This window comes from Thamnophis elegans, chromosome 17, assembly GCF_009769535.1.
Source record: "Thamnophis elegans isolate rThaEle1 chromosome 17, rThaEle1.pri, whole genome shotgun sequence".
NCBI lineage: Eukaryota > Metazoa > Chordata > Lepidosauria > Squamata > Colubridae > Thamnophis > Thamnophis elegans.
In genome coordinates this window covers 7883977-7911411 of record NC_045557.1, presented here as the reverse complement: position 1 = coordinate 7911411, position 27435 = coordinate 7883977, and the positions used below count along the sequence as shown (strand labels likewise).

Genomic DNA, 27435 nt, shown 5'->3' with positions numbered 1-27435 from the left:
CGCTGTCTGAAGACGTCTCCGTGGTCATGTGGCCGGCATGACTCAACGCCGAAGGCTCATGGAATGCTGTTCCCTTCCCACCAAAGGTGGTTCCTATTTTTCTACTTGCATTTTTTACCTGCTTTTGAACTGCTAGGTTGGCAGAAGCTGGGACAAGTCACGGGAGCTCAAAGGATTCGAACCGCTGAAGTGCCGACTTTTTCTGTTCGATAAGCTCAGCGTCTTGGCCACTGAGCCACCGCATCTTTATATTTGTATTTGTGAATAAGGACGGTTTTAAAAAAAATCAACCCATCGGCTTGTAGATCTCAAGCGAGGATTTTCCCAATTGAGCTTATGAAGCATCTTAGGAAGGCTTCAAAATTCTTGCCCCAGGCGTTAGGCAAAGACAAACACCCCCCTCTCCCCAAACATTTCCCAGACAGCCCCCTCCCAACATTCCCCCTTGTGTATCCTGTTTTCCTATCGATTGTTTCCCTAGGAGTAATTTTACAACAGGAAGCCGTTGCAAATCAAAACGGCTAGACTTTAGCCACGTCCTTCCTTGCACAAACCCTTGTCTGGGTTGCACAGGGGTGGCAAAATTAACCCCCCCCCCTTAATTTGCCTTTTCATCAGGAGGGTTTCCTTCCCCCCCCCCCGTGTGCTCTTAACCCCCACCCCACTTGAGATCGCCTCTGCCTGACAAACTCTTGGCAAACAGGGTTTTCTGTAGACTTTTCGGGTGCAACTTGTTGAACCACGCACGAGCTCTCTCCAAGCAGCAGACCCAATAAAGGAGGAGGCGGGCCCATAAACAACAAGAATTGAGCAATCTTTATTTCTTATCAAGAGCCTTGAGGCAGGATGCTTTCTACATCTCTTTTCAAAGTTCAGGGTAGTTATTATCGCTTCTGGCTGTGGTCCCCACTCCCTTCCCAAAAGCTGGGGGACTCAAGGAAACTCCCGAAGGCCAAGAGCAAACTTTTTGAAACTTTTCTTTTTGAAGAGCAAAAGGTTAGGCCGAGCTGTGGAGGGGAGAATATACACCAGCACCATGGATCTGGGTACCCCAAGGATGGTTTACCCTCTTCCCCTGACCGATTTAAGGATTTTGGCAAGAGCAGACTCGGCTGCACGGTTCTGTCCAATCTTAACAACATCGCCTCCCCCCTCCTCAAAATAAAAGCTGAACCCAGGAAGCATAGATGGGGGGGGGGTCTTCTTCCAAGAACCCAGCTCCCCAGGGGTGACATTTTGGAGGAAGGGATGAATCTTCCTATTCCTTCAAAGCAGGGGTGGGCGTGAGTGCACACGGCCCTCAAAAATTTACCCAAAATTAAGCAACGCAGTTGCACCGCCCACCGTCTATTCTATAGCATCTAACGGGTCTTTTGGGGTGAAGCAAAACAACCCCCTGAAACATTAGGACTTTCTTTTTCTTTTTTTTTTTAAAAAGGTGATTATTTTGGTCCAGAAGAGAAGGGTTTCGATTCCAAAGAAGCTTGGAATCCTTGGGCACCCTTGGAGAAATGGAAGGGTCGTGAGATGATGGAGAGGCAGGGGGGAAAAAATAATTCTCGGCTGAGACTGGGAAGGAAACCAAAGTGGATTTTTTGTTGTGGTTTTAATATTGGGGAAAAAAAACATGGCCGAAGGGAGTCTGAAGGAAAAATGGGAGACTCCAAATGGATCGCTTCTTGGAGAACAAACTCGGAAAGTTCTCTGGGGAAAAAAAAAGGAAGATAATGGAGGAGGCGGAGGGAAAGGCCGGGACGGTGGGCTCAAAGGATCTGACGGGGCATCCCGTAACCCGTCATGCCCGCCTGGGAAGCCCCTCGGTTTGTCCCCATCTGCAGCCCGATGACGTTCTGTCCCTCTCGGAGTTTGTCGTCCGAGAAGGCCCGGCGATTCTCCTGGGATTTCCTAGCAACGCAAAGAGAAAAAAAAAAAGGAGTGTGAATGAGGACAGGGAAATTCCCAGGTTGAAAGGCGATGCTGGTTTAATGGTAGATTAAGCAAGAAACCCTAAGGGGCAAGACTGGCACCTCAAGGGACAGCCATATAGGTCAGGGATGGTGAACCTTTTTGGCACCGAGTGCCAAAAAGGGAGCGCATGCATTCGTGTCAGCTGTGCAACCCGGAACAGGCGCTGCAAAGGGGGCTCTCAGGCCTGCAAGCCATCTTTTCTTTTGGGCTTTCAGGCCTGCCACACTTTCTACTGTCTACTTTCTACTGTGGGAAAATGGGAGGCAGGAGGACGATACGGAGTTGGGTGATAGGTAGCCATAACAACATTCTTCTTAGAAAGTCAAGGTCATCTTTGTCTCTGTACCTGGCAGGAACTGGATGGGTGGAATCGTGTCTTCATGGCAGTGGGAGATTGGACCATGGGATGAACTTTGTGGGTGTGTGTGGGGGGCAGGATCTTGAACTTTCAACTGGGTGGGGAAAACCGGGAAGCTTTCAGATTCGGGTTTTCCCAGATGTACCAACATGGCTCTCTTCATAAATTGGAACTTTGAGGAATCCTTTGCCTCGGATTCTGATTTAATTTTGGATGCTATTTGGAACCCTGACAGGGGCATGAACTTCTGGTTTCTGGCACTTGGCATACGCACCAGCCACCTAGGCTTCTGGTTACTGGCACGCACGCTCGCACGACGATCAGCTGGGTGGTACGCAAGCCCACACCTGAAAACGTTCCAGTTTCCAGGTGCACGAAGGCCATCTGATCGTCGCGTGCGCATGCACGCCAGAAACCCGGAAGAGGAATGGGTGATGCCACATGTGCCAGGCTTCTATTGTACTGCCATCAAATGGCTTCTACTGTACAGCGCAGTGGAGATGCCATGGTAACGGCTTCCCAGTACTCCACAAGGGGGCTCCCTCTGGTAAAGGGGAAAATCCAATGTTAGAAATTACATTTCCACCCCCCCTATAAATAAATACCTGGGTAATGCCAGGTTGCTGGCTGGTTTTCTTAATAAAATAAACATAACCAATACCCCAGGCAGACCCTTGTGCCCCCTCCCCCTACTTGCCTTTCCAATCAATTGCGAAAACCTGGTTTGCAAGCCCACTTACTTCGGGAACCAGTTGGGGTCTCCCGCGAAGAAGCCATCCTCTTTGGAGACTGCTAAACCCCCCAGGTTCATCAGGGTCCTCTGAACGCAGGCCATGTTCTTCCCTGCAGGGTGGAAAGAGGTCAGGAAGGGTTTGCCGGCGTCGCTTCCAGTTCCTTTGTCCCCAAAGGTGCTTTTTTTCCCTTTCTTTTGAAGATGTTTCACTTCTCATCCAAGAAGCTTCTTCAGCTCTGACAGGATGGAGGGGAATGGAAGGATTTATATTCCTTGCAGACAGCTGGTCATTTGCATCCTTTTAGAGGGTGATTGAGGCCACTTGGAGGTCTGTCTGTGTCCTCGGGGTCACCTGAGTAGTTTCATCAGTTCCACGAATTCTCCACACTCATTTGCACCACTCTGGTGAACCCCGAGGACAGAGATAAACCTCCAAGTGGCCTCAACGACCCTCTAAAAGGATGCAAATGACCAGCTGTCTGCAAGGAGCATAAATCCTTCCATTCCCCACCATCCAGTCAGAGTGGAAGAAGCTTCTTGGATGAGAAGCGAAACGACTTCACAAGAAAAAAAACAGAAAGTCCAGTTGCCTCCTGAAAAAAGCACTTTTGGGACAACCAAAAGTGGATGACACAGAATCCCTAAAGACTTTTAGCTACACAATTTGGGGTGGACACCCTTTGAATGGTGTGGGAGTCGGAATGGATTTCCAGAGGAAAATTGCAGACTGCAGGAACCATTTGCACCACTCAGGAGACCCTGAGGACAGAGATAAACCTCCAACTGACCTCAACGACCCCCTAAAAAGGATGCAAATGACCAGCTGTCTGCAAGGGGTATAAATCCATCCATCCTCCACCATCTAATCCAAGCTGAAGAAGCTTCTTGGATGACAAGTGAAATGTCTTCAAAAGAAAAAAAAACCCAGAAAATCCAGTTGTTTCCCGAAAAAAGCACCTTTGGGACAACCATGACCTGGATGACTGAGAATCTCTACAGGTGTCCAGTCCGCTGGACTTCAAATCCTGACCTAACCTCAGTTCTAAGTTGCTTCTCTCCTTGATTAGTTTCCACCCATTGCTTCCTGTCCTGCCCTCAGGTGCTTTGGAGAATAGCTTGACTCCCTCTTCTTTGAGTATATCGGAACCCTGCTATCATGTCTCCCCTAGTCCTTCTTTTCATCAAACTACACACACCCCAGTTCCAGCAACTGTTCTTCATACGTTTTAGCCTCCAGTCCCTTAAAACAAAATAGTGTGAACAGCTAGTGGGTTTTCTGAGGCCAGCCAACTCTTTGCTAGAAGCGCCAATGCTTAATTGCATCCTTTGAAACCTACCTTCCCATAAATCCACAGTTTGGAAAATGTCTGATGCCAGGATGCCGTACTTCTCGGCCGCCCGTAAGAACTGAGAAATCATCTCCATTTGTTTGAAGGCCATGGTGAATGACTGGATCTTGGCCACGGGCCCTTGGCCCTTAGGATACAGGCTGTTAATCAGCAGGCAGAGCACCTAACAAGAACAGGAAGCAACACACACATAATTTCCCCTTGTCAATTTTCTTAACTTCTCTGCTCAAAAACCAGATTGACTTGGTCTCTCCTTGAGTCAAAAAAATACGATGCATAATACTCGTGTGTGTGTGATACAAAGCAGATTTGAGCGTGACCCGACAAAAGGGCGAACGACAAAACCGAGCTCGACTAAACTGCATCACTGACATCATCAACGCGGCGACAACAGCCAGCGCGGAGAAAGAAGGGCGCTTTAAATAACGCATCGAAAGAAAGCCGATTTAACTTAAGGTAAGGGTTAGGATTAGGGTTAGGGTTAGGTTTAGGTTAGGGTTTGAGTTTAGGTTTAGGGTTTACAGCGTGTTTCTGTCTCTGCGCTGTTGTCGCCCTGTTGATGACGTCAGTGACGCAGTTTAGTCGGGCGCGGTTTTGTCGTTCACCCTTTTGTCGGTAAACCGATTTGAGGTCTCTTCCCATAAAACTTTACAAAATGATTGGTCAAATGATCATTTTTTTGTGTGTGTCTAAATATCAAGGAGCAAGTTGCTAGTCCCTATTAGAAAAACATACATCTAAAAATCTTTACCAAATGACCAAGTTGTGATTTTGTGCAAATGTCAAGGAACAAAATGGCTAATCCCCATTAGAAAAAGATATTTCTAAAAATCTTTACTAAATGATCAGTCAGATGGTGATTTTGTGTGTAAATGTCAAGGAACAAATTTGCTAGTCCCTCTTAGAAAAGCATATTTCTAAAAATCTTTACTCTTCTCCACTAAACCATCAATCAAATGGTGATTTTGTGTCTAAATGTCAAGGGAGAAGTTGCTAGTCCCTATTAGGAAAATATGGATCTTTAAAAAAATCTCTGCTTTTCTCCCCTAAATGATCAGTCAAACAGCGGTTTTGTGTCTTAAATGTCAAGGAATAAGTTGCTAGTCCCTAATAATAATAATAATAAAAAGTGTGGCTCTAAAAATCTGCTCTGCTTTCTGAGTTGCACTAATACTTCCATTTAGTAGCCTAGCTTTTTTTTAAAAAAGGATTTATTTTTAAAACCGCACAAGAGAGTTTCAAACTATTTATATTTGCATCAACATCTGGAGTCCTTTCTCTTCCTCTCCCTTGGCTTTATATAACTAATTTAACGAGAGCTGTTTTATAGAGCTTTTTCTCTTAATGCAGATTCTTCCCTTTAGGCCTTAGAGTTTCCCAACGTGGGTAGGCTTTTATTCATGTACTTTTTTTTTTTTTTTTGCTTTAAATCTTCCGCCCTTCCCACGGTGGATTCGATCAAAATACCTCTGAAATAATTTTTGACAGCCAGTTCGGCTTCATCCAATACAGCGAGAGCAGGCAGGAAAAAAAAGATAGAGATGACAGAACAAAATCGAAAAATAAAATAAAATCCCTCACCGTGCCATCTTTCAGCCATTTCTGGAAATTTTCTTTACCCGGTTCGGGCTCCCCGACGTCTGGTCCACACTGAGCCTTGATCCACTGGATGAGAATCTGTTCCAGGTCCGGATCGTACTGGCGGTCGATCTTTTGCTGAACCTCCCGACTGAGTCCGTAAGCGGGGCCTCGGTTTGCCATGGCGCTAAGGTGGGTGGGTGATAGATTTCCAAAAATGTGATCTGAGAGGGGGGGAAGGGGAGAGAGAGAGAGAGCAAGAGAGAGAGAGAGTTTTAGGATTAAATGACTGGATATTCCAGAATTTATTAAGGTCCAAGATACTGTTTCTCAACCTCAGCAACTTTAAGGGGGCTGGGCTTCAACTCCCAGAATCCCCCAGCCAGCATGCTTTAAGATGGGTGGGTTTCAACTCCAGGAATCCTTCACTCAGCAGGCTTTAGGAGGGGTGGACTTCAACTCCCAGAATCCCCCGGCCAGCATGCTTTAAGATGGGTGGGTTTCAACTCCAGGAATCCTTCACTCAGCAGGCTTTAGGAGGGGTGGACTTCAACTCCCAGAATCCCCCGGCCAGCATGCTTGAAGAGGAATGGACTTCAACTCCCAGAATCCCCCAGCCAGCATGCTTGAAGAGGAATGGACTTCAACTTCCAGAATCCCCCAGCCAGCATGCTTGAAGAGGAATGGACTTCAACTTCCAGAATCCCCCGGCCAGCATGCTTGAAGAGGAATGGACTTCAACTTCCAGAATCCCCCAGCCAGCATGCTTGAAGAGGAATGGACTCCAACTCCCAGAATCTCCCAGCCAGCATGCTTGAAGAGGAATGGACTTCAACTCCCAGAATCTCCCAGCCAGCATGCTTGAAGAGGAATGGACTTCAACTCCCAGAATCCCCCTGCCAGCATGCTTGAAGAGGAATGGACTTCAACTCCCAGAATCCCCCGGCCAGCATGCTTGAAGAGGAATGGACTTCAACTCCCAGAATCCCCTGGCCAGCATGCTTGAAGAGAGGTGGGCTTCAACTTCCAGAATCCCCCGGCCAGCATGCTTGAAGAGGAATGGACTTCAACTCCCAGAATCCCCCAGCCAGCATGCTTGAAGAGGAATGGACTTCAACTCCCAGAATCCCCCAGCCAGCATGCTTGAAGAGGGGTGGGCTTCAACTCCCAGATTTACATCCATGCTGGCCATGGAATTCTGGGAGTCGAAGTCCACAAGTCTTAAAGCTGCTAACTTTAGACCCTCTTGTGTTTTAAATCAAAGGATGCAAATCAAAGGACAGCAAAGAAACTCAAAAAATGCTCGAAATAAAACTTTCCAAAACTTTGGCAATTGACTTGATCGTGGTCAGCGGGTGAAGGAACCCGAGTCAAATCAAGCTTGTTTTGCCTCAGAAGGCGCTCTGGCTCTCAACCGCCTGTCCCGACATGCCTCTTAGCACAGTGGCTGGGAATCAGGTGAGCATAGCCCTCTGTACGCGCTTAGGGGCATCCTTCTGACACCATCCAGATCGGCATCAGGAGCCAAGGGGATTAAAGGAAATGCTTCCACCAAAGCTGGTGAAAAACGCTTTGGCCTGGATTCCTATCTGGCAACACCCCACCTTCTTCTTACTCAGCAGGGTGGGGCAAACCCTCCGACGAGATTCGAAACCAGATCTTCTGACTCATGTCTAGCCCCTGATCAAAAACAGCCAATCCGGAACCAGTTGGAAGAAAAGAAGCTGGACCTTGTTCTCTTCTCTTATCCAAGCCTTGATCAGTTCCTCCTTTTTTTTGGGGGGGGGGACACGTCCACCTGCTTGCCAGCCATGAGGCCAGGAATGTTGACTCAGGAGTACAGGTAGTCCTTGATAATATAACAACGGCGCTCCACATTTCCGTTGCTAAGCAAGGCGATTGTTAAGCGAGTCCAATTTTGCAATTGCAACAAGATAATGAGATTTTGGGACAACAGCAAGTAAGACAATTAATTGGTCTGGAGAGTTAAAACATACGAAGAACGGTTGCAGGAATTGAGTATGTCTAGTTTAATGAAAAGAAGGACCAGGGGTGACATCATCATCATCATCATTATTTTCTGTTATTCTGTTAAGAGACTGGTCTCCTGCTTGAGCAGGGGGCTGGACTAGAAGCAATAGCAATAGCAATAGACTTATATACCGCTTCATAGGGCTTTCAGCCCTCTCTAAGCGGTTTACAGAGAGTCAGCATATTGCCCCCAACAATCTGGGTCCTCATTTTACCCACCTCGGAAGGATGGAAGGCTGAGTCAACCCTGAGCCGGTGAGATTTGAACCGCTGAACTGCTGATCTAGCAGTAGCCTGCAGTGCTGCATTTAACCACTGCGCCACCTCCAAGGTCCCCCCCAGCTCTAATCTGACTGAATTCTGACATTTCTCATTTGAAGAGCTCAACTTAAAAGCCGTTGGGGGGGGGGGAAGAGTCCCTCAGGGGCCTGGCACACCCTAACTGTCTGTGCCCCCCCCCCCTTGCAAGACAAAATGGATTCCAAGTCTCAAAGTTGGGGCAGGTCTGATGGGTTACATCATCCGTACCTGTGGCAAATCAAAGGTGTTCTCATATAACCGGAGGGAATACCTGTTAATGGCTCCTCTCAGCCCCTCCTTCCTTCCTCAGTCCAATTCTTACATCATAAACCTTGTGGGCTTGGTTTAAAATTTTCCTCTGTCTCCAGTTCCAAGTCTGATAAATGGAGGATCAGTTCCTCAAAGGGTGGGGAAGCAGGCAGAAAGGCAGAGATGCTTTAGAACAGAATATCAAGAATTGGAAGGGACCTTGGAGGTCTTCTAGTCCAACCCCCTGCTCAGGCAGGAAACCCTTCACCGCTTCAGACAAATGGTTGTCCAACCTCTTCTTAAAATCTTCCAGTGTTGGAGCATTCACAACCTCTGGAGGCAAGTTGTCCCACTGATTAATTGTTCTAACTGTCAGGAAATTCCTCCTCAGTTCTAAGTTGCTTCTTGCCTTGATTAGTTTCCACCCATTGCTTCTTGTCCTGCCCTCAGGTGCTTTGGAGAATAGCTTGACTCCCTCTTTGGGGCAGCCCTTGAGATATTGGAAGATGCTATCACGTTTCTCCTAGTCCTTCTTTTCATCAAACTAGACATACCCAGTTCCTGCAACCGTTCTTCATATGTTTTAGCCTCCAGTCCCCTAATCCTCTTGGTTGCCCTTCTCTGCACTCTTTCTAGAGTCTCCACATCTATTTTACATCGTGGGAAAAGAAAGAGAAATGGATAAATCAAAACAGTGATTGCAACTGAGCCGACAATTAGAATAGAATAGAATAACAGAGTTGGAAGGGACCTTGGAGGTCTTCTAGTCCAACCCCCTTCTCAGGCAGGAAACCCTACACCACTTCAGACAAATGGTTAATTGTTCTAACTGTCAGGAAACTTCTCCTTTAGCTAATGTCTTCAAAAAACAACAACATTGCAAGCACCAGAGAATCTTTCTCTTAGATTGAGTGGGGAGGTGAGCAGGTACAAAGTCTGAAATACTTCCCCCCCCCCCATTTCTCCATGGGTGAATTTCCCACCAGGCAGTTCCTGTGGGAGTTGCAGATGGGACAGGAGTGCCTAGACCAGTAATGGCTAACCCTTTCGTAGCTTGAGTGCCGAAAGCACAATCACGCATAATGCAATGCGCCCCCCCCAACATGCACGTGCCTCACTCTTGTGCGCCCTGTCCTCCTCACGCATGCACACGCGCCCCTGCCTCCCACGCCGAGACTAGAAAACCAGCTGGCTGGCTGGCGGGAGGCACATGCACCTGTGCAGGGGGCGCTGAGCTAGGGCGGCACATCGCATGCCCGCAGAGAGGGCTCTGCCGTAGGCTAGCCATCACGGGCCTACATCATCTTGCGGCCCAAGGTCAGCCCGTGGGAATTTTTCCAACATTTTTCTCGGGCGCCATGAAGGCGCAGGTGAGGAACCATGGGAGGGAGGCAGAAAAAAAATAGCTAATAGCCTTAGGCATGAAAACTGGCTAGGTGACTTTGGGCCAATCACCCAGAGATGGTGAGTTCTAGTTCCTCCTTAGGCATGAAAGCCGGCTGGGTCACTTTGGGCCAATCACCAGGAGATGGTGAGTTCTAGTCCTGCCTTATGCATGAAAGTCGGCTGGGTGACTTTGGACCAACCACCAGGAGATGGTGAGTTCTAGTCCTGCCTTAGGCATGAAAGCCAGCTGGGTGACTTTGGGCTAACCACCAGGAGATGGTGAGTTCTAATCCTGCCTTAGGCATGAAAGTCGGCTGGGTGACTTTGGACCAATCACCAGGAGATGGTGAGTTCTAGTCCTGCCTTAGGCATGAAAGCCAGCTGGGTGACCTTGGGCCAATCACCAGGAGACAGTGAGTTCTAGTCCTGCCTTATGCATGAAAGTCGGCTGGGTGACTTTGGACCAATCACCAAGAGATGGTGAATTCTAGTCCTGCCTTAGGCATGGAAGCCGGCTGGGTCACTTTGGCCCAATCACCAGGAGACAGTGAGTTCTAGTCCTGCCTTATGCATGAAAGTCGGCTGGGTGACTTTGGACCAATCACCAAAAGATGGTGAGTTCTAGTCCTGCCTTAGGCATGGAAGCCGGCTGGGTCACTTTGGCCCAATCACCAGGAGACAGTGAGTTCTAGTCCTGCCGTATGCATGAAAGTCGGCTGGGTGACTTTGGCCCAATCACCAGGAGACAGTGAGTTCTAGTTCCGCCTTAGGCATGGAAGCCGGCTGGGTCACTTGGGCCAACCACCAGGTGATGGTAAGTTCTAGTCCTGCCTTAGGCATGAAAGCCGGCTGGGTAGCCCAGTCCCTCTCAGCCCACCCCTCGGGGTTCTTTTTCTTCCCATAGGAAGAGGGTGTGTTGCATTATTTGTCAAAAACAAGGAAGGCAAGATACAAACAAGTTGATAACATCAACTCTTCTGCAAGGACATACCGTCCTTTAGACAAACGTTTCTCAACCTTTCAACCGGGTAGATATCGTGTCCTGGAATTGGGGAGAAAGAAAAGGGGGAGGGGGGTTGATATTTTTTAAAGAAATCCCTCCACGCAAGCAACTTGCAGGGCGGTTGGGGGGGGTGGGGGAAGGACACACAAAACACACAAAAGTTTTACGGTTAAAGGGAAACGGAAATATTTAAGGGACGGAGAAAGGCTAACTCTTGTGGCCAAGAGTTGTGGAGTTGTTTTTTTTTTTAAATGCAGGTCGGTTCCCACAGCCTTGCCAACTTTCCAGCCACCACCCCCCTCCCCAACTCCTCAAGAGGCGTGAGAGGCCACCCTCCGACATCCATTGTCCCTTCCTCAGACAACACTACAGCCTTTGTGTTTCTGGCCCAAACGAGGGGAGGAGGCCCCTTCTCCTCTTGCAAAAAACGGCCCCACTTCCAACCCTACAGAAAAGTCAGGCTGATTTGTCCTTTTTAATATCCTGAAAAATAACTCTTATGCTCCCGTCCCCCCCACTTTAAACTGGGATCAAATTAGGCAGCGGCTGAATTCTGAGAACGTGGAAGCCTAGGGACATAAAGAAATGATAACTAAACAAATGAACATAGAATAAAGGAACGCGGTGGCTGCGTAGCTAAGACGCCGAGCTTGTCGATCAGAAAGGTTCGGCAGTTGGGCGGTTCGAGTCCCTAGCGCCGCGTAACCGAGCGAGCTCCCGTGACTTGTGCCAACCTGGCGGTTCGAAAGCACGTCAAGAAAAAAGAATGCAAGTAGAAAAATAGGGACCACCTTTGGTGGGAAGGGAACAGCCTTTCGTGCGCCTTCGGCATTGAGTCGCGCAATCAAAGTCAGTGGGTACAATTAACAACTCGACTTTATCAACTGCAGTGGTTCACTTTAACGATGGCGGCAGCAAGGAAGTCTGTAAAAATCAGGGGGGGGACATAATGCCTCGCAATTAACAACAGAAATTTGGATGGGGGGGCTCGATCGTGGTTGTAAATCGAGGGGTACCTGTATCTCCCCAGCAGAAAAGCCTCTGCAATGGAGAAAGAGATTCAGTCCTGGAGCAAAATAACAACGACAATAACATTACCATAACACAAAAACAAAGACAAGGGGAATAAACCTAGAAGCAGAACTTAAGATATGAACAGGAAGCTAAGAATTATGAGCAAACTGGAGAGCGGGGAGGGAATGAACCAGAAATGGAGCAGCGTGCAAAACAGGATGTGTCTGTGTGTGTGTGTGTGTGTGTGTGTAGCCTGGGAGGTGAGAGATCACAACTGGTAGCTACTGTTGTTGAAAAGCAACCCACAGACCTGCTCCTGCCCTCCCGCCCCCCATCGACCGTTGACAAACATAAGCCGACTCTCCATGTACACTCATAGCATACCTGTCTTAACAATGTTCCACCGTGTTAATCCACAATGGGCTCTTTCTTTCGTTTTTGAATCGGCTCACATAACCTGCGGTTTTTAAAAAAACAAACAAACTAAACCCCCAGATTTTAGGGGCTTCAGCAAGGTGCAAGCCAGACCACAGTTTTTCTGGAGAACCCTTGATTTTTGCAGAAATCTGAAAAAAAAAAAAAACCAACCATCTCTTTTTCTCCCCTCCCGGCGGGGGAACTTAACCACATTATAGCTGTTATGCAAAATAAGACGTGGAAACAGCCCTTCCGTAGGGGTTTTTTTGGGGGGGTGGGGAGAAATCTCTGTTAATGTTTATTAGTCTTTTTCAAAGCCAAGGAGGCTTGGAAGGTGGGAAATTGTCTTGAAAAGTGCCATCCCGCTTGTTAGATCTCTGCATTTTTGACTAGGACAATGCAGGTAGTTCTCGAGTTACGACCACAGTTGGAACTTGAATGTCCATGACTAAGCAATAGCAATAACACTTAGCACTTAGTACCACTCTCTAAAGCCTTAGTAAGGCCACACCTAGAGTACTGCATCCAGTTTTGGTCACCACACTGTAAAAAAAAAGGATGTGGAGACTCTAGAAAGAGTGCAGAGAAGAGCAACAAAGAAGATTAGGGGACTGGAGGCTAAAACATATGAAGAACGGTTGCAGGAACTGGGGATGTCTAGTTTAAGGAAAAGAAGGACCAGGGGAGACAGGAGAGCATCTTCCAATATTTGAGGGGCTGCCCCAGAGAGGAGGAAGGGGGGTCAAGCTATTCTCCAAAGCACCCAAAGGCCAGACAAGGAAGAATGGATGGAAACTGACCAAGGAGAGATTCAACCTGGAAATAAGGAGACATTTTCTGACAGTGAGAGCAATCAACCCATGGAACAGAAGTTGCCTTCGGAAGTTGTGGGAGCTTCATCCTTGGAGGCTTTCAAGAAGAGACTGGACTGCCAACTGGTGTAGGGTCTCCTGCTTGGGCTGGGGGGGGGGGTTGGACTAGATGACCTACAAGGTCCCTTCCATCTCTGAAGCTATCTAAGATGATCAAAGGCCTGGAGGCTAAAACATACGATGAACGGTTGCAGGAACTGGGCCTGGCTAGTCTAGGGAAGAGAAGGACCAGGGGAGACAGGAGAGCATCTTCCAATATATGAGGGGCTGCCACAGAGAGGAGGAAGGGGGTCAAGCTATTCTCCAAAGCACCCAAAGGCCAGACAAGGAAGAATGGATGGAAACTGACCAAGGAGAGATTCAACCTGGAAATAAGGAGACATTTTCTGACAGTGAGAACAACAAACCAATGGAACAGAATTTTAATTCAGAAGTGGGAGCTTCATCTCTGGAAGTTTTCAAGAAGAGACTGGACTGCCCTCTGTCAGAAATGGTGTAGGGTCTCCTGCCTAGGCAGGGGGTTGGACTAGATGACCTACAAGGTCCCTTCCATCTCTGTTAATTTGAATCTATCTAATATGATCAAAGGCCTGGAGGCTAAAACAGACGATGAACGGTTGCAGGAACTGGGCCTGGCTAGTCTAGGGAAGAGAAGGACCAGGGGAGACAGGAGAGCATCTTCCAATAGTTGTGGGGCTGCCCCAGAGCTTCTGAATTTTGATCTGTGATCCTTGGGGGATGCTGCAAAGGTTGAGCTGAAAAAAACAGCCGTAAGTCCCATTTCTCAGTGCCCGCTGTAACTTTGAACCGTCCCCCTCAACAAACTGTTGTAAATTGAGGAGGACTCCTTGCTTGCACAGAATTAAGGGAATTTCCCCAGTGCTAATCAATCAGGGCTAGCTAATCCCATCCCAGCTGGCTTCCCCATCCAACCCCACCCCTCTACAACCAGGATTCAGGGCTTTAGCAAACAGAGTTAAATTCAGCAAGAGCCAGGAAGGAAGGAAGTTTGATCTGCGCAAAGTTAAGATTCTCATTTAAGGCGCGGCTGGCCCATTAATTTGAAGAAAACAAGCCAAGTGCAGAATTGCACTTGAGGTTTGAGTAGCTATTAGCAAGGTGACCTCACAGAAGGTTCGAAATGTGGCATTACGGCGAGGAGGGAGGGGGGGGGGCAGGAGGAAGGACCTGATGCTGGTTAACACCCCAAAACCACATTTTCAATTTGGCAGGAACAGGAAGGAGTGGAGCAGTGAGATGTGTAAGTCAGAAGCCACAACGGTTGGGGAGAAACTTCCTGAGTTTTTCTTTCTTCCTTTTTTCTTTTTAATCTACAAAGCCTTGTTGTAGCAACGCGATTTTTATTTATTTTTTCCCCGCAGGCTTTTCGGGATGCAAAAAAAGGGCTCAAGTCCAGCCACCGATTTCCGTTTCGCTAGCCAGAAAGAGATGCATTTTTGGGGGGTGGGGGGGTAAGAGTTCAAAGGCAGGGCACAGTTGCAAATAACATTTTTTTCATCGGCTTGCTCCCCCTTGCCACCCGGTAATTGGGAGGTAGACTGCGCCTAAGCTGGGAGGTTCCACCGCAAAACAGCTTCGGCGAAACCTAGCTTAGACGAAACCTTTTTTTTTTTTTTAATCCAACCGCAGTATTTATTTAAGATTTTCTGTTTCTGGCAAAACCAGAGATCGCGTGACTTTAGGATGCCGCAATTTGGGGATGCAAGATTTTGGATTTGGCAAACAAAGGGGGGGGGGTGTAAAATTTTAGGCTGCACAACCCACCCCCCCTCAAAACTGGGAGGCTATGATGGTCAGAAATTTGAGGACCTGTCTTAAGTTCCTTCTTGAAATGCTGTTGTAACTTTGAATGGTTGCTACATGAATATGTTGTGGCCTGCCAGTGGCCAGCAGAGCTGGCAGCAGACTCAGACAGTGAGGAGGGTTGGGGAGGAACCTGGGCCAGTCCTGGAGTCTGGGGAAGGCTCTGAGGAGGGCTCTGTGTCGGAGGCAGAGAGGGGGCCAGAGCCGTATGCCAGTTATCAGCTGCCTTCAGAGTTAGACATCAGTGAGGCAGAAGAACAGCTGGAGCCTGTTCCCAGTGTGCGCATGTGCAGAGCTGCCGGATGAAGGGAACAGCTAAAGAACAGGGGTCGACTTGGGAGGAAAGGCCACAGGTGGACGATGAATGGCCCCTCCCAGAGGGAATAAAAGAGGAGCGAAAGGGGAGTGGAGTTTGCAGGAGACAATTTGTCCGTTCATTCATTCGTTTCAGGAGTGTGAAGATCTGTCCGTGAATCTCAGAGACTCTGTGCCCAGAGTCTTCCCTTGCACAGCCCCTCATTTGGGAAAATATTGACATGCCAGCTTTCCAAGCTAGATAAGGTCTGTGGTCATAAATCCGCCTTTGAAAGACTGTTTGCCAAGCCTTGGCTGAATGCGAAGGAGAGGAATTCACATTTGTTTAACAAAAGGGGTTTTGTGGGGACCAGGAATCCTCCTCGGGCTTTTTCAGGAAGCCTAAGTTAGAACAGAATGGTCATACGTTGAGGGCTACCTATATCGTTTCCATCTCTACTTTGGCTCTTCTGGGTCCCAGGAAGGAAACTACAGCTAATCCTTGGCTTACGACTATTTGTTTAGTGACTGTCCCGAAGTTACAACGGCCCTGGAAAAAATTGGCATCGTCTTTCACACTTACGACCATTGCAGCATTCCCCCATGGTCACATGATCAGAAATCCTGCCTGTACTTATGACCGCTGCAATGTCCCAGGCTCCCGTGATCCCCTTTTTGCGACCTTCCGACAAGCAAAATCAACTTGACAGACCCACTTAACGACTGTGCGACTAATTTAAACCACCTCAGCGATTCCCTTGGCAAGAAACAGGGGGCGAAAACTCACTTAACAACTGTCTGGCTTAGCTGTGGAAATGTTGGGCTCGGCTGCAGGTTCTAAGCCGAGGACCGCCAGCCCGTCGTGGCTTTTAACCCGGTTCAAGAAAGCACAGGAGGCTGTGTGAATGCCACCTCCCCGGGAATGTTGGGAGAAGGGAAACAGACTGCAAACTAAGATTGACTCAGTGGGAAACTGTGCCTGCCCATCCTTCTGCCAGTAGAGCTGAGTTGGCTGGCACATGCACGCACCCAGACACACACCCAGACACACACACACACAGGGAATATAAATTCCCACCTTGCCACAGATAAGGAAGCAGGAAGCATTAAGCCCACACCCAGTTTTCTCAGCCTCGCAGCTCAAAGATTTAAAAGGAATTCAGGATTAACTGATTAGCCACAGTGTGTGTGTGTGTGTGTGTGTGTGTAATAAGCCCTTCCATGCCTGAAAAGAGAGAGGCAAAGCTAGGAACCTTGTCCCCTCAATTCTCCCCCCCCCCCCCAAAACAAAAACCCATTTTGGTTCTGTTATTATTTTTCCTTTGCTTTTCATGGCTCGCCCAATTTTGTTTTCAAAACCTCAGCAACCTTAAGATGGGTGGACTTCAACTCCCAGAATTCCCCCATCACTCTCTCTCTCTCTCTCTCTCTCACACACACACACACACACACACACAAACACACACAGACATGGACAGTGTAACCTCCACAAATGCAGGTAGTCCTCGACTTAACAACAGTTCGCTTAAGGACCGCTCAAAATTAACACCGGCGCTGGAAAAAGTGACTTTTGAGTGTTTTTTTTCAGTTACGACCGTTATAGCGTTCCCCGCGGTCACGTGATCGAAATTCAGATGCTTGGCAAGGGGTTCATACTTACGACGGTTGCATCGTCCTAGGGTCATGCGATTCCCCTTTGGTGCCCCTCTGGAAAAAAAAAACCAACGGGGAAGGAGATTCGCTTAACAACTGGGTTAACTAATGGATTCACTTAGCGACTGTGGCAAGAAGTCCAGTATCAACTGTCAGCGATTCCCTTAACAACTTCAGCAAGAAAGTTCGTAAAAACAGGGTCAAAACTCCCTTAACAAACGTCTCAAGTCAGCAACAGAAATGTTGGCTTCCATTGGGGTCGTTAAGGCGAGGATTGCCCTTACATGCCAGTTGCCAAGGGCCCATCTTTTCATCACGGGAGCCTGGGGATGCTGCAACAGTGGTTAAGTGTGAAAAATGGTCAGATGTCCCTATTTTTCAGTGCCGTTGTATCTTTGATGACGTTGTGGCCCGCCAGCAGCCAGCCCATTCGGACAGTGAGGAGGGTTGGGGAGGAACCTGGGCCAGTCCTGGAGTCTGGGGAAGGCTTTGAGGAGGGCTCTGTGTCGGAGGCAGAGAGGGGGCCAGGGCCATCTGACAGTTATCAGCTGCCTTCGGAGTCCGACATCAGTGAGGCAGAAGAGCATCTGGAGCCTGTTCCCAGTGTGCGCATGCACAGAGCTGCCAGACGAAGGGAACAGGGGTCGATTTGGGAGGAAGGCCACAGGTGGACTGTGAATGGCCCCTCCCAGAGGAAATAAAAGAGGAGCGGAAGGGGAGTGGAGTTTGCAGGAGACCATTAGTTTGCTTAATTTGTTCATGACTCTCCGAGACTCCTTGCCAAGTTCTGCAGATATCGGCCTGGCAGCTCTCCAAGCCAGAGAAGGTCTGTGACCATAAATCCTCCCTCGAAAGACTTTGCTGGATGTGAATGAGCAGAATTCACAGCAAATTAATAAAAGTGGTTTTTTGTCGGGACAACAAGTTTGCTTCAGGCTCTCGGGAAGCCTCGGTCGGAACAGAAGAGCCGCTGAACGAAGAGTTTTAATCCTACCTGTACTTTCCTAGTTGTATTGTTCAGGTAGAGAGTGACCAATTTATTATACGGTTAGGACGAAAGAAAAAAAAACATCGGCCTTAGAAAACCCTCCTTGTTTACCTTTGAAATGTTTATTCAGCTGCCACCACCCTACACTTCTCACCGATGCAAAAATGCAGAAGGCAAACAAAAGGTGCCGTTGTCACACACCTATTGTGGGTCAAGCCACCACAACCACAAAAATCAGTTCAGGATTTCTACGTACGACGTCGAAGGAGATGAGAAAGGCCGGCCCAGATCTCCTTTCCCAACTGAGATGCTTGTTGCCAACATGGCCGCCCTGGATTTATGACCCCGTTTGACCCTCCGATTCTGTCGTTCAGCGAGACAGTTTAATTCAAGTTCATTTGGCCCCATTTCACGACCTTTTCTTGGCTGCCGTTGTTAAGCGAATCACCGAAGCGTTTAAGTTAGTTCACCCGGTTGTTAAGGGAATCTGGCTTCCCCATTGATTTTGCTGGTCAGAAGGTTGCAAAAGGGGATCCCTGGATCACTGAGTCAGTTGCCAAGCGCCAGAGGGATGCTCAATGGTTGCAAGTGTGAAAAGCAGTCCTAAGTCACTTTTGTCAGAGCCGTCATGACTCCGAACGGTCGCTAAGCGGACTGTCGCAAGTCGAGGCCCTTCCTGTACAGAAACCTCAAATGGTAGCTGTAGCACCCTGAATCCTGCAGGGATATTTCTGCCGATCCTGGTCTCTTGTCTGTTTTGGCAGGAGGGTCACCGATCACCATTTTAAATTTCCCACAATGCCTTTTGCTGATGGTAGCATTGCCCCGGGGCATTGTGGGAATTCAGCTTTGGACTTTGGAAGTTGTGGGAGCTTCATCGCCGGAGGCTTTCAAGAAGAGACTGGACTGCCCTCTGTCAGAAACGGTGGAGGGTCTCCTGCTTGGGTGTGGGGTTGGACTAGATCAGGGGTCCCCAACCTTTTGGACCTCAGGGACCACTAAATTCATAGTTTTAAATCCCGCGGACCACTAATACGATCTGCCTAATGAACGGCTGGGTGGGCGTGGCTAGGTGGTGATGTGACTGGGTGGGCGTGGCCAAATTCATGTCACTCACGTCGAGGGGCGCCTCGCCAGCCTCTACTCGCCCCTCCCCTCCCAGCCCCTCCTCGCCTGCCCGCCCGGGCTCCCTAGGGCCCCAACAGGAAGCAGTTGCCGGAGCTAAGCAGCCCCCAGGAGAAAGAGTTGGCAAAACAGCTCAGTTCAAATTGGATCTGACCGAGAAGGAGGCTCAGCGGAAGCACCTCACTGAGGACTAGGAGCATAGGCTTTCCAAGCAGAGGGAAGACCTGCGGGAGTGCAAGACCAGGTGCTGGCGCCTGGAGGCTCAGCGGGCTGAGATGGTCAGCCAGTTCCAGCCATGATGAAGTCCCACTGGAACGAGGCCCTCCGGCTCTTCGCCACCAGCGGCTCTTCCCTCCAGCCTTCGCCCAAAGCCCCCCACCAGGAGGCTGAAGCAGACCCCAAGTGGGAATTTCTGCCCCCCTTTGCCCCCCACAAAAAGACCCCGAAGGGGGAGACTCTCTGCAGCAACACAAGCGTTCATCGCACGTATCCGTCCCAGGGGACGTAGTTTGAGGACCCCTGATTGAGTGCAATATAAAAAAGGCAAATAATTTTTCTGCGGAGTACCAAAACTTTCTCGCGGACCCCCAGTTGGTGACCGCTGGACTAGATGCCCCCACAAGGTCCCTTCCAACTCCGTCCATCTGTTCTCCTCCCTCTGACGCCAGCAAGGGCCGGGTGCAGTTCAGCGATGATTGGGCTGGATCAGTTTCCCCGCCCTGAATAAAGTCCTCGCCTCGCAGCCCTTCGTTTACCGACCGAAGTTCCTGAACAAAGCGGCTTACAACGGGTCCTCACACTTATGACCATCCCAGTATCCCAATGGGAATGCGATCAAAAATTGGCAGCATGGTTGAAGCATCCCGGGCTCTCATAACCAATTGACCTTCCCAGACGAGCAAAGCCAACGTGGGAAACCAGATTCATTTAACAGGTTGTAAAATGAGGCGTGATTCACTTAACAACTAACTTGCTTAGCAGGGGAATTCCACTCCCAAGTGTCGTCCTAAGTCAAGGATTCCCCTGTTTCTTATCAATATAAGTGTCTGCCTTTTTACCCAAGGCCCAACTTGGCACAGCTTAAGGTGAAGCTTCCCCTCGCACATCTGTGCTAGTTGTTCCCGACTCTAGGGGGCGCTGCTCATCTCTGTTTCAAAGCTGAAGAGCCACGTCTCCGTGGTCATGTGGCCGGCATGACTAAACGCCGAAGGCGCACGGAAGGCTGTTCCCTTCCCACTGTTCCTATTTTCCTACTTGCATTTTTTACCTGCTTTCGAACTGCTAGCTTGGCAGAAGCTGGGACAAGGAACGGGAGCTCACTCCGTTATGCGGCGCTGGGGATTCGAACCGCCGAACTACCGACCTTTCTGATCGACAAGCTCAGCATCCTAGCCACTGAGCCACCCCTTTGCATAACTTACACAACTTAATTATAAAAAGGGAGGGGAAGCCTGAGCCAACCACATGTGGATTTGTTCAGTAAGCCACAATGGAACAAACCGCCGTTTGATGGCGCGAAAATGCAGCGGCCTGAATCCTCCCCCCCCTCCCCAAACCGAAGCCCTTTTCAAAAAATACCCAGAAGGGAAGGAGAAAGGGGGAAGGGAAATTCCTTCATTTCGTTTTTATATTATTATTATTTTTTTGGAAAGCTTGCACAACAGGCAGATATTTATTTAAATTAACTTTCGGGTTTTTTATGGCAGCCTCTCTCTCCATTGGAAGGACTCCGATCCCGGGAATTGTATGTCAGCAAAAATGTAGGTTTTTTTTGTGCCTTTCGAGGTCAAAAGTTTTATTATTTTGCTCTCAAGCTGTAGTAAGGAAGGCATTCCTTTTTGGGGGGCATAATAAATACATTAGGAAAGGAAGGAAGGAAGGAAGGAAGGAAGGAAGGAAGGAAGGAAGGAAGGAAGGAAGGAAGGAAGGAAGGAAGGAAGGAAGGAAGGAAGGAAGGAAAGAAAAAAAGTTAGTTAATGCCATTTTCGGCAAGTTTTCTAAAACTGCTAAGAATGGCAAGAGTTTGTTTATTGACTGTTCCCAAGTTACAATGGCACTGAAAAATGAGACGGGTTCATTTTTCACCGTTGCGAACTTGGCAGCATCCTCAGGTTCAGACGCTCGGCAAAACTGGTTTCATAGTTACAACCATTGCTTTGTTCCAAGGTCACACGATCACCTTCGGTGACAAGCCTAGTTAAGGGGTAAGCCAGATTCACTTAACAACCGGGTTACTAATTTTAAACGGCAGTGATTTCACTTCACGACTGGGTTACAAAAGTCGTAAAATGGGGGCACTTAACAAATGTCTCACTTAGCGACAGGCAGTCAAGAAAAGACTGACTGCCATCTGTCAGAAATGATGTAGGGCCCTACTGCTTGGGCGGGGGGGGGGAGTTGGACTAGCTGACCTCCAAGGTCCCTTCCAACTCTGCTAATCTGACAATAAATGGTGTAGAGTCTCTGGGTTCAGCAGGGGGTTGGACTAGATGACCTCCAAGGTCCCTTCCAACTCTGCTAATCTGTCAATAAATGGTGTAGGGTCTCTGGGTTCAGCAGGGGGTTGGACTAGCTGACCTCCAAGGTCCCTTCCAACTCTGCTAATCTGTCAATAAATGGTGTTGGGTCTCTGGGTTCAGCAGGGGGTTGGACTAGATGACCTCCAAGGTCCCTTCCAATTCTGCTAATCTGTCAATAAATGGTGTAGGGTTTCCTGCTTGGACTAGATGACTTAGCAAGGTCCCTTCCAACTCTCTCACTTAACCACAAAATTTGTCTCACTTAAACAAATGTCTCGCTTAACAACAGAAATCTGGGGCTCAGAAATTGTGGTCGTAAGCCGAGGAGTACCTGCAAGACTGCGAAATGCTCTGAATTAGCTCTCCCTTCTCCTTTTCCCCCCCACCCCTGAAAATTAAAAGTTGAAAAGAAGATTGGGGCATTTCCCCCCCCCCCCACCGCTGATTAAATTCCCAGTCTGCATTTAGAGACAGGAAAAGTTAGCCCCAAATTGCTAGAACCTAATTTCTCCTGCTGAGCTTTTTTTTAAAATGGGAAATTCAGCCTAAATTAGTCAAGAATTTGGTATTGGAGCCATATAAGATGCTCTCCAGGGTCATCTTAAATGCTTCAGGCTTAGAGATATACAGCCAATCCTCAAGTTACAACTATACTTGGGACCCTAATTTCCATGGCTAAGCAAGGCAGCTGCTATGGGAGGCCTGCCTGGTTTTACAACCCTTTTTTTGGGGGGGGGGCATGGTTGTTAAGTGAATCAATTTAGGCGAATCCGGCTTCCTCTATTATCCTATTGTGCAAAAAAAATTTTTTTTAAATAAAATAAAAAACTTTCTTGCCGGTCATATTAGAAGCCAAAGTAGCAAATAAAGAATTTTCTTCTTCTACTAAATTGCAGCTCCAGCTATGGAACTCCCTGCCACAAGATGGCAATTTTGGACAGCTCAAAAAAGGCACGCCTGCGTCGTTCAAAACAGTCATTAGGAGAAATAGAGAATTTGCAGCGGGAGAAGGCAGGGTTGCCGTATTAGCAGACCCTACCCAAATAACAAAAGGGCTAACAAAATTTAAACTCTGCTGTTGGTTTACCTGTTAACTCTCTCTTCTCATATGTAATCAGGTTAAATTGGTTAGAAGTTTATAGAAAGTGGGCCAGCTTTGCAACGAGGGAGGGAAACCATTATTACTGCAATATATCTATAAGTCTTCAACTAGGGGTGGACAATATATATGTGTGTGTTTTTTTGTCTCTTGTCTTTTATAATGCACTTTTAAAATGGTTTTGCAAACTTTCCTTTTTGTTCGCGGCTCACATTTTAGCTTTCCGATTTAAAATAAATTATTGGGGGGGAGGGAAGAAAGGAGGAAGGAGAGGAGGAAGGAAGAAGGTAGAGAAGGGAGGTTGAGAAGAGAGAAGGAGCAAGGTTATTGTAAAATAGATGGAGGCATAGTGTGGCAAGAAAGTGACCCAAACTCTGTGTGTGTGTGTTTGTGTGTGTGTGTGTGTGTGTGTATTTAAAGTCACAACCCCTGGTATGCCCAAATATGGGAGGAAGTTCACTGCTTCCATTCTCTGTCCATCGGCTCGTCATAAGAGACTATCCAGACAGAAACCCAATATTTTTACTGTTGCCTTTTTGTTACATTTGTGTTGTATTTGTGCTGATAAATAAATAAAGGGAGACTAGTATAGATCTATTTCAAGCTATTTAGCTCTCATCAGCTAGCCATACCCTTACTGGGATTAGAACCTGTGCTGTATTACATCTTAGCCAGTTGTGTTAACCACTAAGCCACAAGGTTCTCCTCCTTTATCAGCTGAGCCAAGGAAATAGGTATGTATTTAGTGTCACAACCCCTGGTATGCCCAAATATGGGAGGAGGCCTACTGCTTCCTTTCTCTGTCTATCGGCTCATCACAAGAGACCATCCAGACAGAAAGCCAATATTTTTACTGTTGCCTTTGTTATACAACACACATGTATGTATATGTATATACATATGTATATATGTGTATGTGTGTGTATAAAAATAATTATAGAGACTAACGACGAATAAATGTTAAGTAGCAATTACAAGAATGTATAGTTGTGAATGAATTTGAAAGGGAAAAATAAAAAAAAACCTTTAGTTCAAAAAATAAATAAATTGGTTAGAAGTTTATAAAAAGTGGGCCTGCTTTGCAACAAGAGGGGGGAATTATTATTACTGCAATATATTTATCAGTGTTCAACTGGGGGGGAGGACAATATATATGTGTGTGTTTTTTTGTCTCGTGTCTTTTATAATGCACTTTTAGAGTGTTTGCAAACTTTCCTTTTTGTTTGTATTTGTAGCTCGTATTTTAACTGTCTGCTTTAAAATAAATTATTGGGGGTGGGGAAGAATAATACAACGGTAGACTTCCACCATCTCAGCTTCCAAGGTGCAACGACAACCTTGCAGGGCGGGCTCCACCCTCCTCCAAGCAGCCAGTCAGCAGGGAGTTTCCCTCCCAATGAATGACGCACCGGCGGGCGAGAGACACAATCCCAGCCTCCTTTTTCAACCACCTTGTTTCCCGGAGCCGCAGAGACAAAGCTAGGGTGGGAATCGGCTGGGTCAGCATCTCCCCACACTCCCCCCCAGCCTCTCTCCCCCCCACTCCCAGGGCAAGTTTAAGCAGAAATCAGCTTTCTGTCATCCTTGCATTCCAGATTCCGCCAGAGATCAACCGAGGACGAATCTTGGTGGAAAGAGCCAGAATGCAACCAGGGGGGGAGGGAGGAAAAACCTCCCTGGGAAAGCCTCCAAATTGGCTTACTTTCCAGAAGAATGGGCCAGCTGGTTTTGGGACCATAAATAACCAGAAATTGACTCCGTTCTCAAGCACCAGGCAGAAAACCACGTTCTCCTTTTCTCCACGTTTCCTGGTTTGCGGTGCTTTTCCTAACTTCAGATTGCTAAATCCCCTTTTCGGTCTCTGTGGCTTTTGCAAACTATTTTGCTGTACAAACAATAGCCTCCAACTTGGAAGACCTGTGGACTTCAACTCCCAGAATTCCCCCAGCCGGCCAGAAGGGATCCGAAGGGATAATGATAATAATGAGGAGGAGGAGGAGGAGGATAATAATAATAATAATAATAATAATAATAATAATACATGTTTATATAAAGTTGCAATCTGTCACTATTTGATTATTCCATGTTTTCTATTATTATCATCATCATCATTATCATTATCATTATTAGCAACAACAGAATTGTATCACAGCAGCCAGTTAATCAATGCCAAATCTGGAGAAACAACTGGCCGCTGTGATACAATTCTGTTATTGCGAATAATAATGATGATGATGATAATAATAATAGAAAACGTGGAATAATCGAATAGTGACAGATTGCAACTTTATATAAACATGCATTAGCATTAGAAATATCTAAGTTGGTTGAAAGTAATAACTAAGACTAATGCAGTTAGTTTTATTCGTGTTAGAACATATGATGCCCAAGTGCCAAGCGGTTCACGCATTGATATTTTTGCAAAATATTTTTTTTAAAATAAGAAAACTTAATTAAACCAAAATCTGGTCTGTGACCAGAAAATAGAGAATAGGGAAGATGCATCAATAGAAGCATTATTCCTATTTTTAAAATAATAATAATTATACTCTTGAGGACCTTTCAAGGGGCGTGCTAGCCAATTTAGGCTGATGGTGGCTATACAGATGTTGGCCATCCACAAGGCCACCGGGTGGGGGGGGGAGAAGCTGGGAGTAATTCACATCTGGGTGGGGAAGCTCAGAGATCACCGCCTCCACAAAGCAAGGTCAGATATAAAGTTATCTGACTCTTGAAAAGACAGCTGACCACCATCGACAAGCCGGATAGCCAATTCAGAAGAAAAGCTGGGTTTTCACTCAATCATAGCTTTTTTGGCAACCCTTTAACTGCACAAACCAACACTGGCTTGGAGTTGCGCTAGATGTTAAATCAGCCATAGCAATGGGGTGCCGTGCAAAGGGAGTTTGTGGTGGGGGTGTGTGTGTCAAAAGGCAGCAAATCAACTCTTGCCCCTGGAACAGTGACCAAAGAAAGCCTGCAAACCTCCAGACAGCCACCAGATGGCGCCAAAACCGCACCTTTCCGCGGCCACCTAGTGGCCGTCAGGAGAACCGCAGCCCAGCTCTTCGCTAACTTCTAAAACCGCTTTTCTTTGCCAACTTGGGTGGCGGAAGATCTTGGCAAAAGGCGTTAAAGAGAGAGAGACCCGCCAAACGCTCAGGACTACAATTCTCATCATCCCTGCTTAGTAGCCACATGGGACTTTCAGTCCCAGCGGAGAAGGCAACGCTCCAAAAAACCCCAAAAAACAAACAGAAAGGGAAGAGAAAGGGAAAGGGAGAAAGAAAGAGAAAGGGTGGGAGAAGAGGAGAAAGGACGGGCCATGGAGCGAGGCGGAGAAGGGCGTGGGAACCCTGGAGGTCATCCACGCGGCCACAGCCCAGACGCGGAGCTTTGGCAAAGAAGCCACGTGCGAAAAGGAGATTTCTCCCCACCGCTCCACATGGAAGAGAGAGGGGAAAAAACCCCACGGGCGGTGGGTGTTTTCCAGAGGATCCCCCCACCCCAAGATCACCTGGGGGTCCCCTTTCCTCCCCTGTTTCCCCCCCGACTTACCTTCCTCCGCAGGAAAGTGGCTGCGAGCGCCGCCGGATTAAGCAAAAGCCGCGCCTTACTCTCTCCTCCCACGCCCGGCGCTGGTTTTTAAGGCTGATGTCAGCGCTCCTCCGAGGGGAGGCGTCGCCGCCTCCCCCGGGGGAAGGAAAAGGAAAAAGAAAAAAAAAAGCAAGAAAAAAAGAGAGAGAAGAGAAACTCAAGGGGAAGAATCGGGAGGGGCCTTAAAGGCGCAAAGAGCCAATTCGGAGTTAGGTGGAATCCGGAATCGATCTCCAGCAGCCTTTACTCCGGAATTAAAGAGCTCACTCCGGAGCAAGAGCCTTTGCAGCGGCCCTTGTTCTCGAGGATTCGAACCGGGGTCCAGATTCCAGAGTAAAGGGAGGAGTACCCAAAAGGACACCCGTTTGTCTGAACTGGTGTTGGGTGCCCTGTCTGGAGCCGCGGGTTGGACTAGAAGACCTCTAAGGTCCCTTTTCCAATTCTGTTCAAGTCGTTTTAGCGCTCACGAAGTTGCGCTAAACTAACTACAATTCCCAGCATCCTTCACGGGAGGGGTTTTTTACTCTTGGGGAGTTGGGGCAAGGGGTGGGTCAACTACATCTGGAGGGGGAGGCCTGGCACCCCCCCCTCAAAAAAAAATAAACACCTCAACATGTAGCTTTGCAGTCCCTCCTGCTTTCTCTGGCAAAATCGACTCCTCCCCTCCAATCTTCTAGTCCATAAGGTTGCACAACTCGGCTCCAATGCCTGGGATTCTTCGGAACGACACAGGATATTGCGTCCCTGGGCTAACCTAAGCCCTGTTGTAGCCTGAAGTGACGCAACCATTGATGCAACTTCAATAGAGATAAGACGACGGGGTTTTTAAAAAATCTTTTTTCCAGCTGTTGTTTGTCACAAAGCCGTGTCCGACTCATCGCGACCCCATGGACAATGTTCCTCCAGGCCTTCCTGTCCTCTCCCATCCTCTGGAGTCCATTGAAGCTCACACCGAGTGCTTGGATGACTCCATCCAGCCCCCTCCTTCTCTGCCGTCCCCTTCTTCTTCTTTTGCCCTCCATCGTTCCCAGCATGAGGCTCTTCTCCAGGGAGTCCTTCTTCCTTCTCATCAGGTGGC

General features: G+C 48.0%; 1 protein-coding gene across 2 annotated transcripts; it reads right to left on the bottom strand.

Moving 5' to 3' along the window:
* Positions 1–793: 793 nt before the first annotated feature.
* TAGLN2 (transgelin 2) lies at positions 794–27047 on the bottom strand. Of its 2 annotated transcripts, none has more exons than XM_032234050.1 (5): positions 26965–27047; positions 5990–6210; positions 4397–4571; positions 3067–3169; positions 794–1905 (listed from the first exon to the last, which is right to left on the bottom strand). In XM_032234050.1, the coding sequence occupies exons 2-5, from the start codon at positions 6167–6169 to the stop codon at positions 1764–1766; spliced, it is 600 nt and encodes a 199-aa protein (XP_032089941.1). In that variant the 5' UTR covers positions 6170–6210; positions 26965–27047; the 3' UTR covers positions 794–1763. The 2 variants fall into 2 exon arrangements, with proteins under 2 accessions (XP_032089941.1, XP_032089940.1); XM_032234049.1 differs by lacking the exon at positions 26965–27047 and adding an exon at positions 26319–26597.
* Between the last annotated feature and the right edge of the window lie 388 nt (positions 27048–27435).

What these genes read in the sequence shown, in the direction of transcription:
- TAGLN2 (XM_032234050.1), bottom strand. Translation starts at nt 6,169, where the DNA reads ATGGCAAACCGAGGCCCCGCTTACGGACTCAGTCGGGAGGTTCAGCAA. An exon ending in AATGGCTGAAAGATGGCACG is followed by an intron (nt 4,572 to 5,989) that starts GTGAGGGATTTT and finishes TGTTCTTGTTAG; the next exon opens with GTGCTCTGCCTGCTGATTAA. An exon ending in AACTGTGGATTTATGGGAAG is followed by an intron (nt 3,170 to 4,396) that starts GTAGGTTTCAAA and finishes TCCACCCTGCAG; the next exon opens with GGAAGAACATGGCCTGCGTT.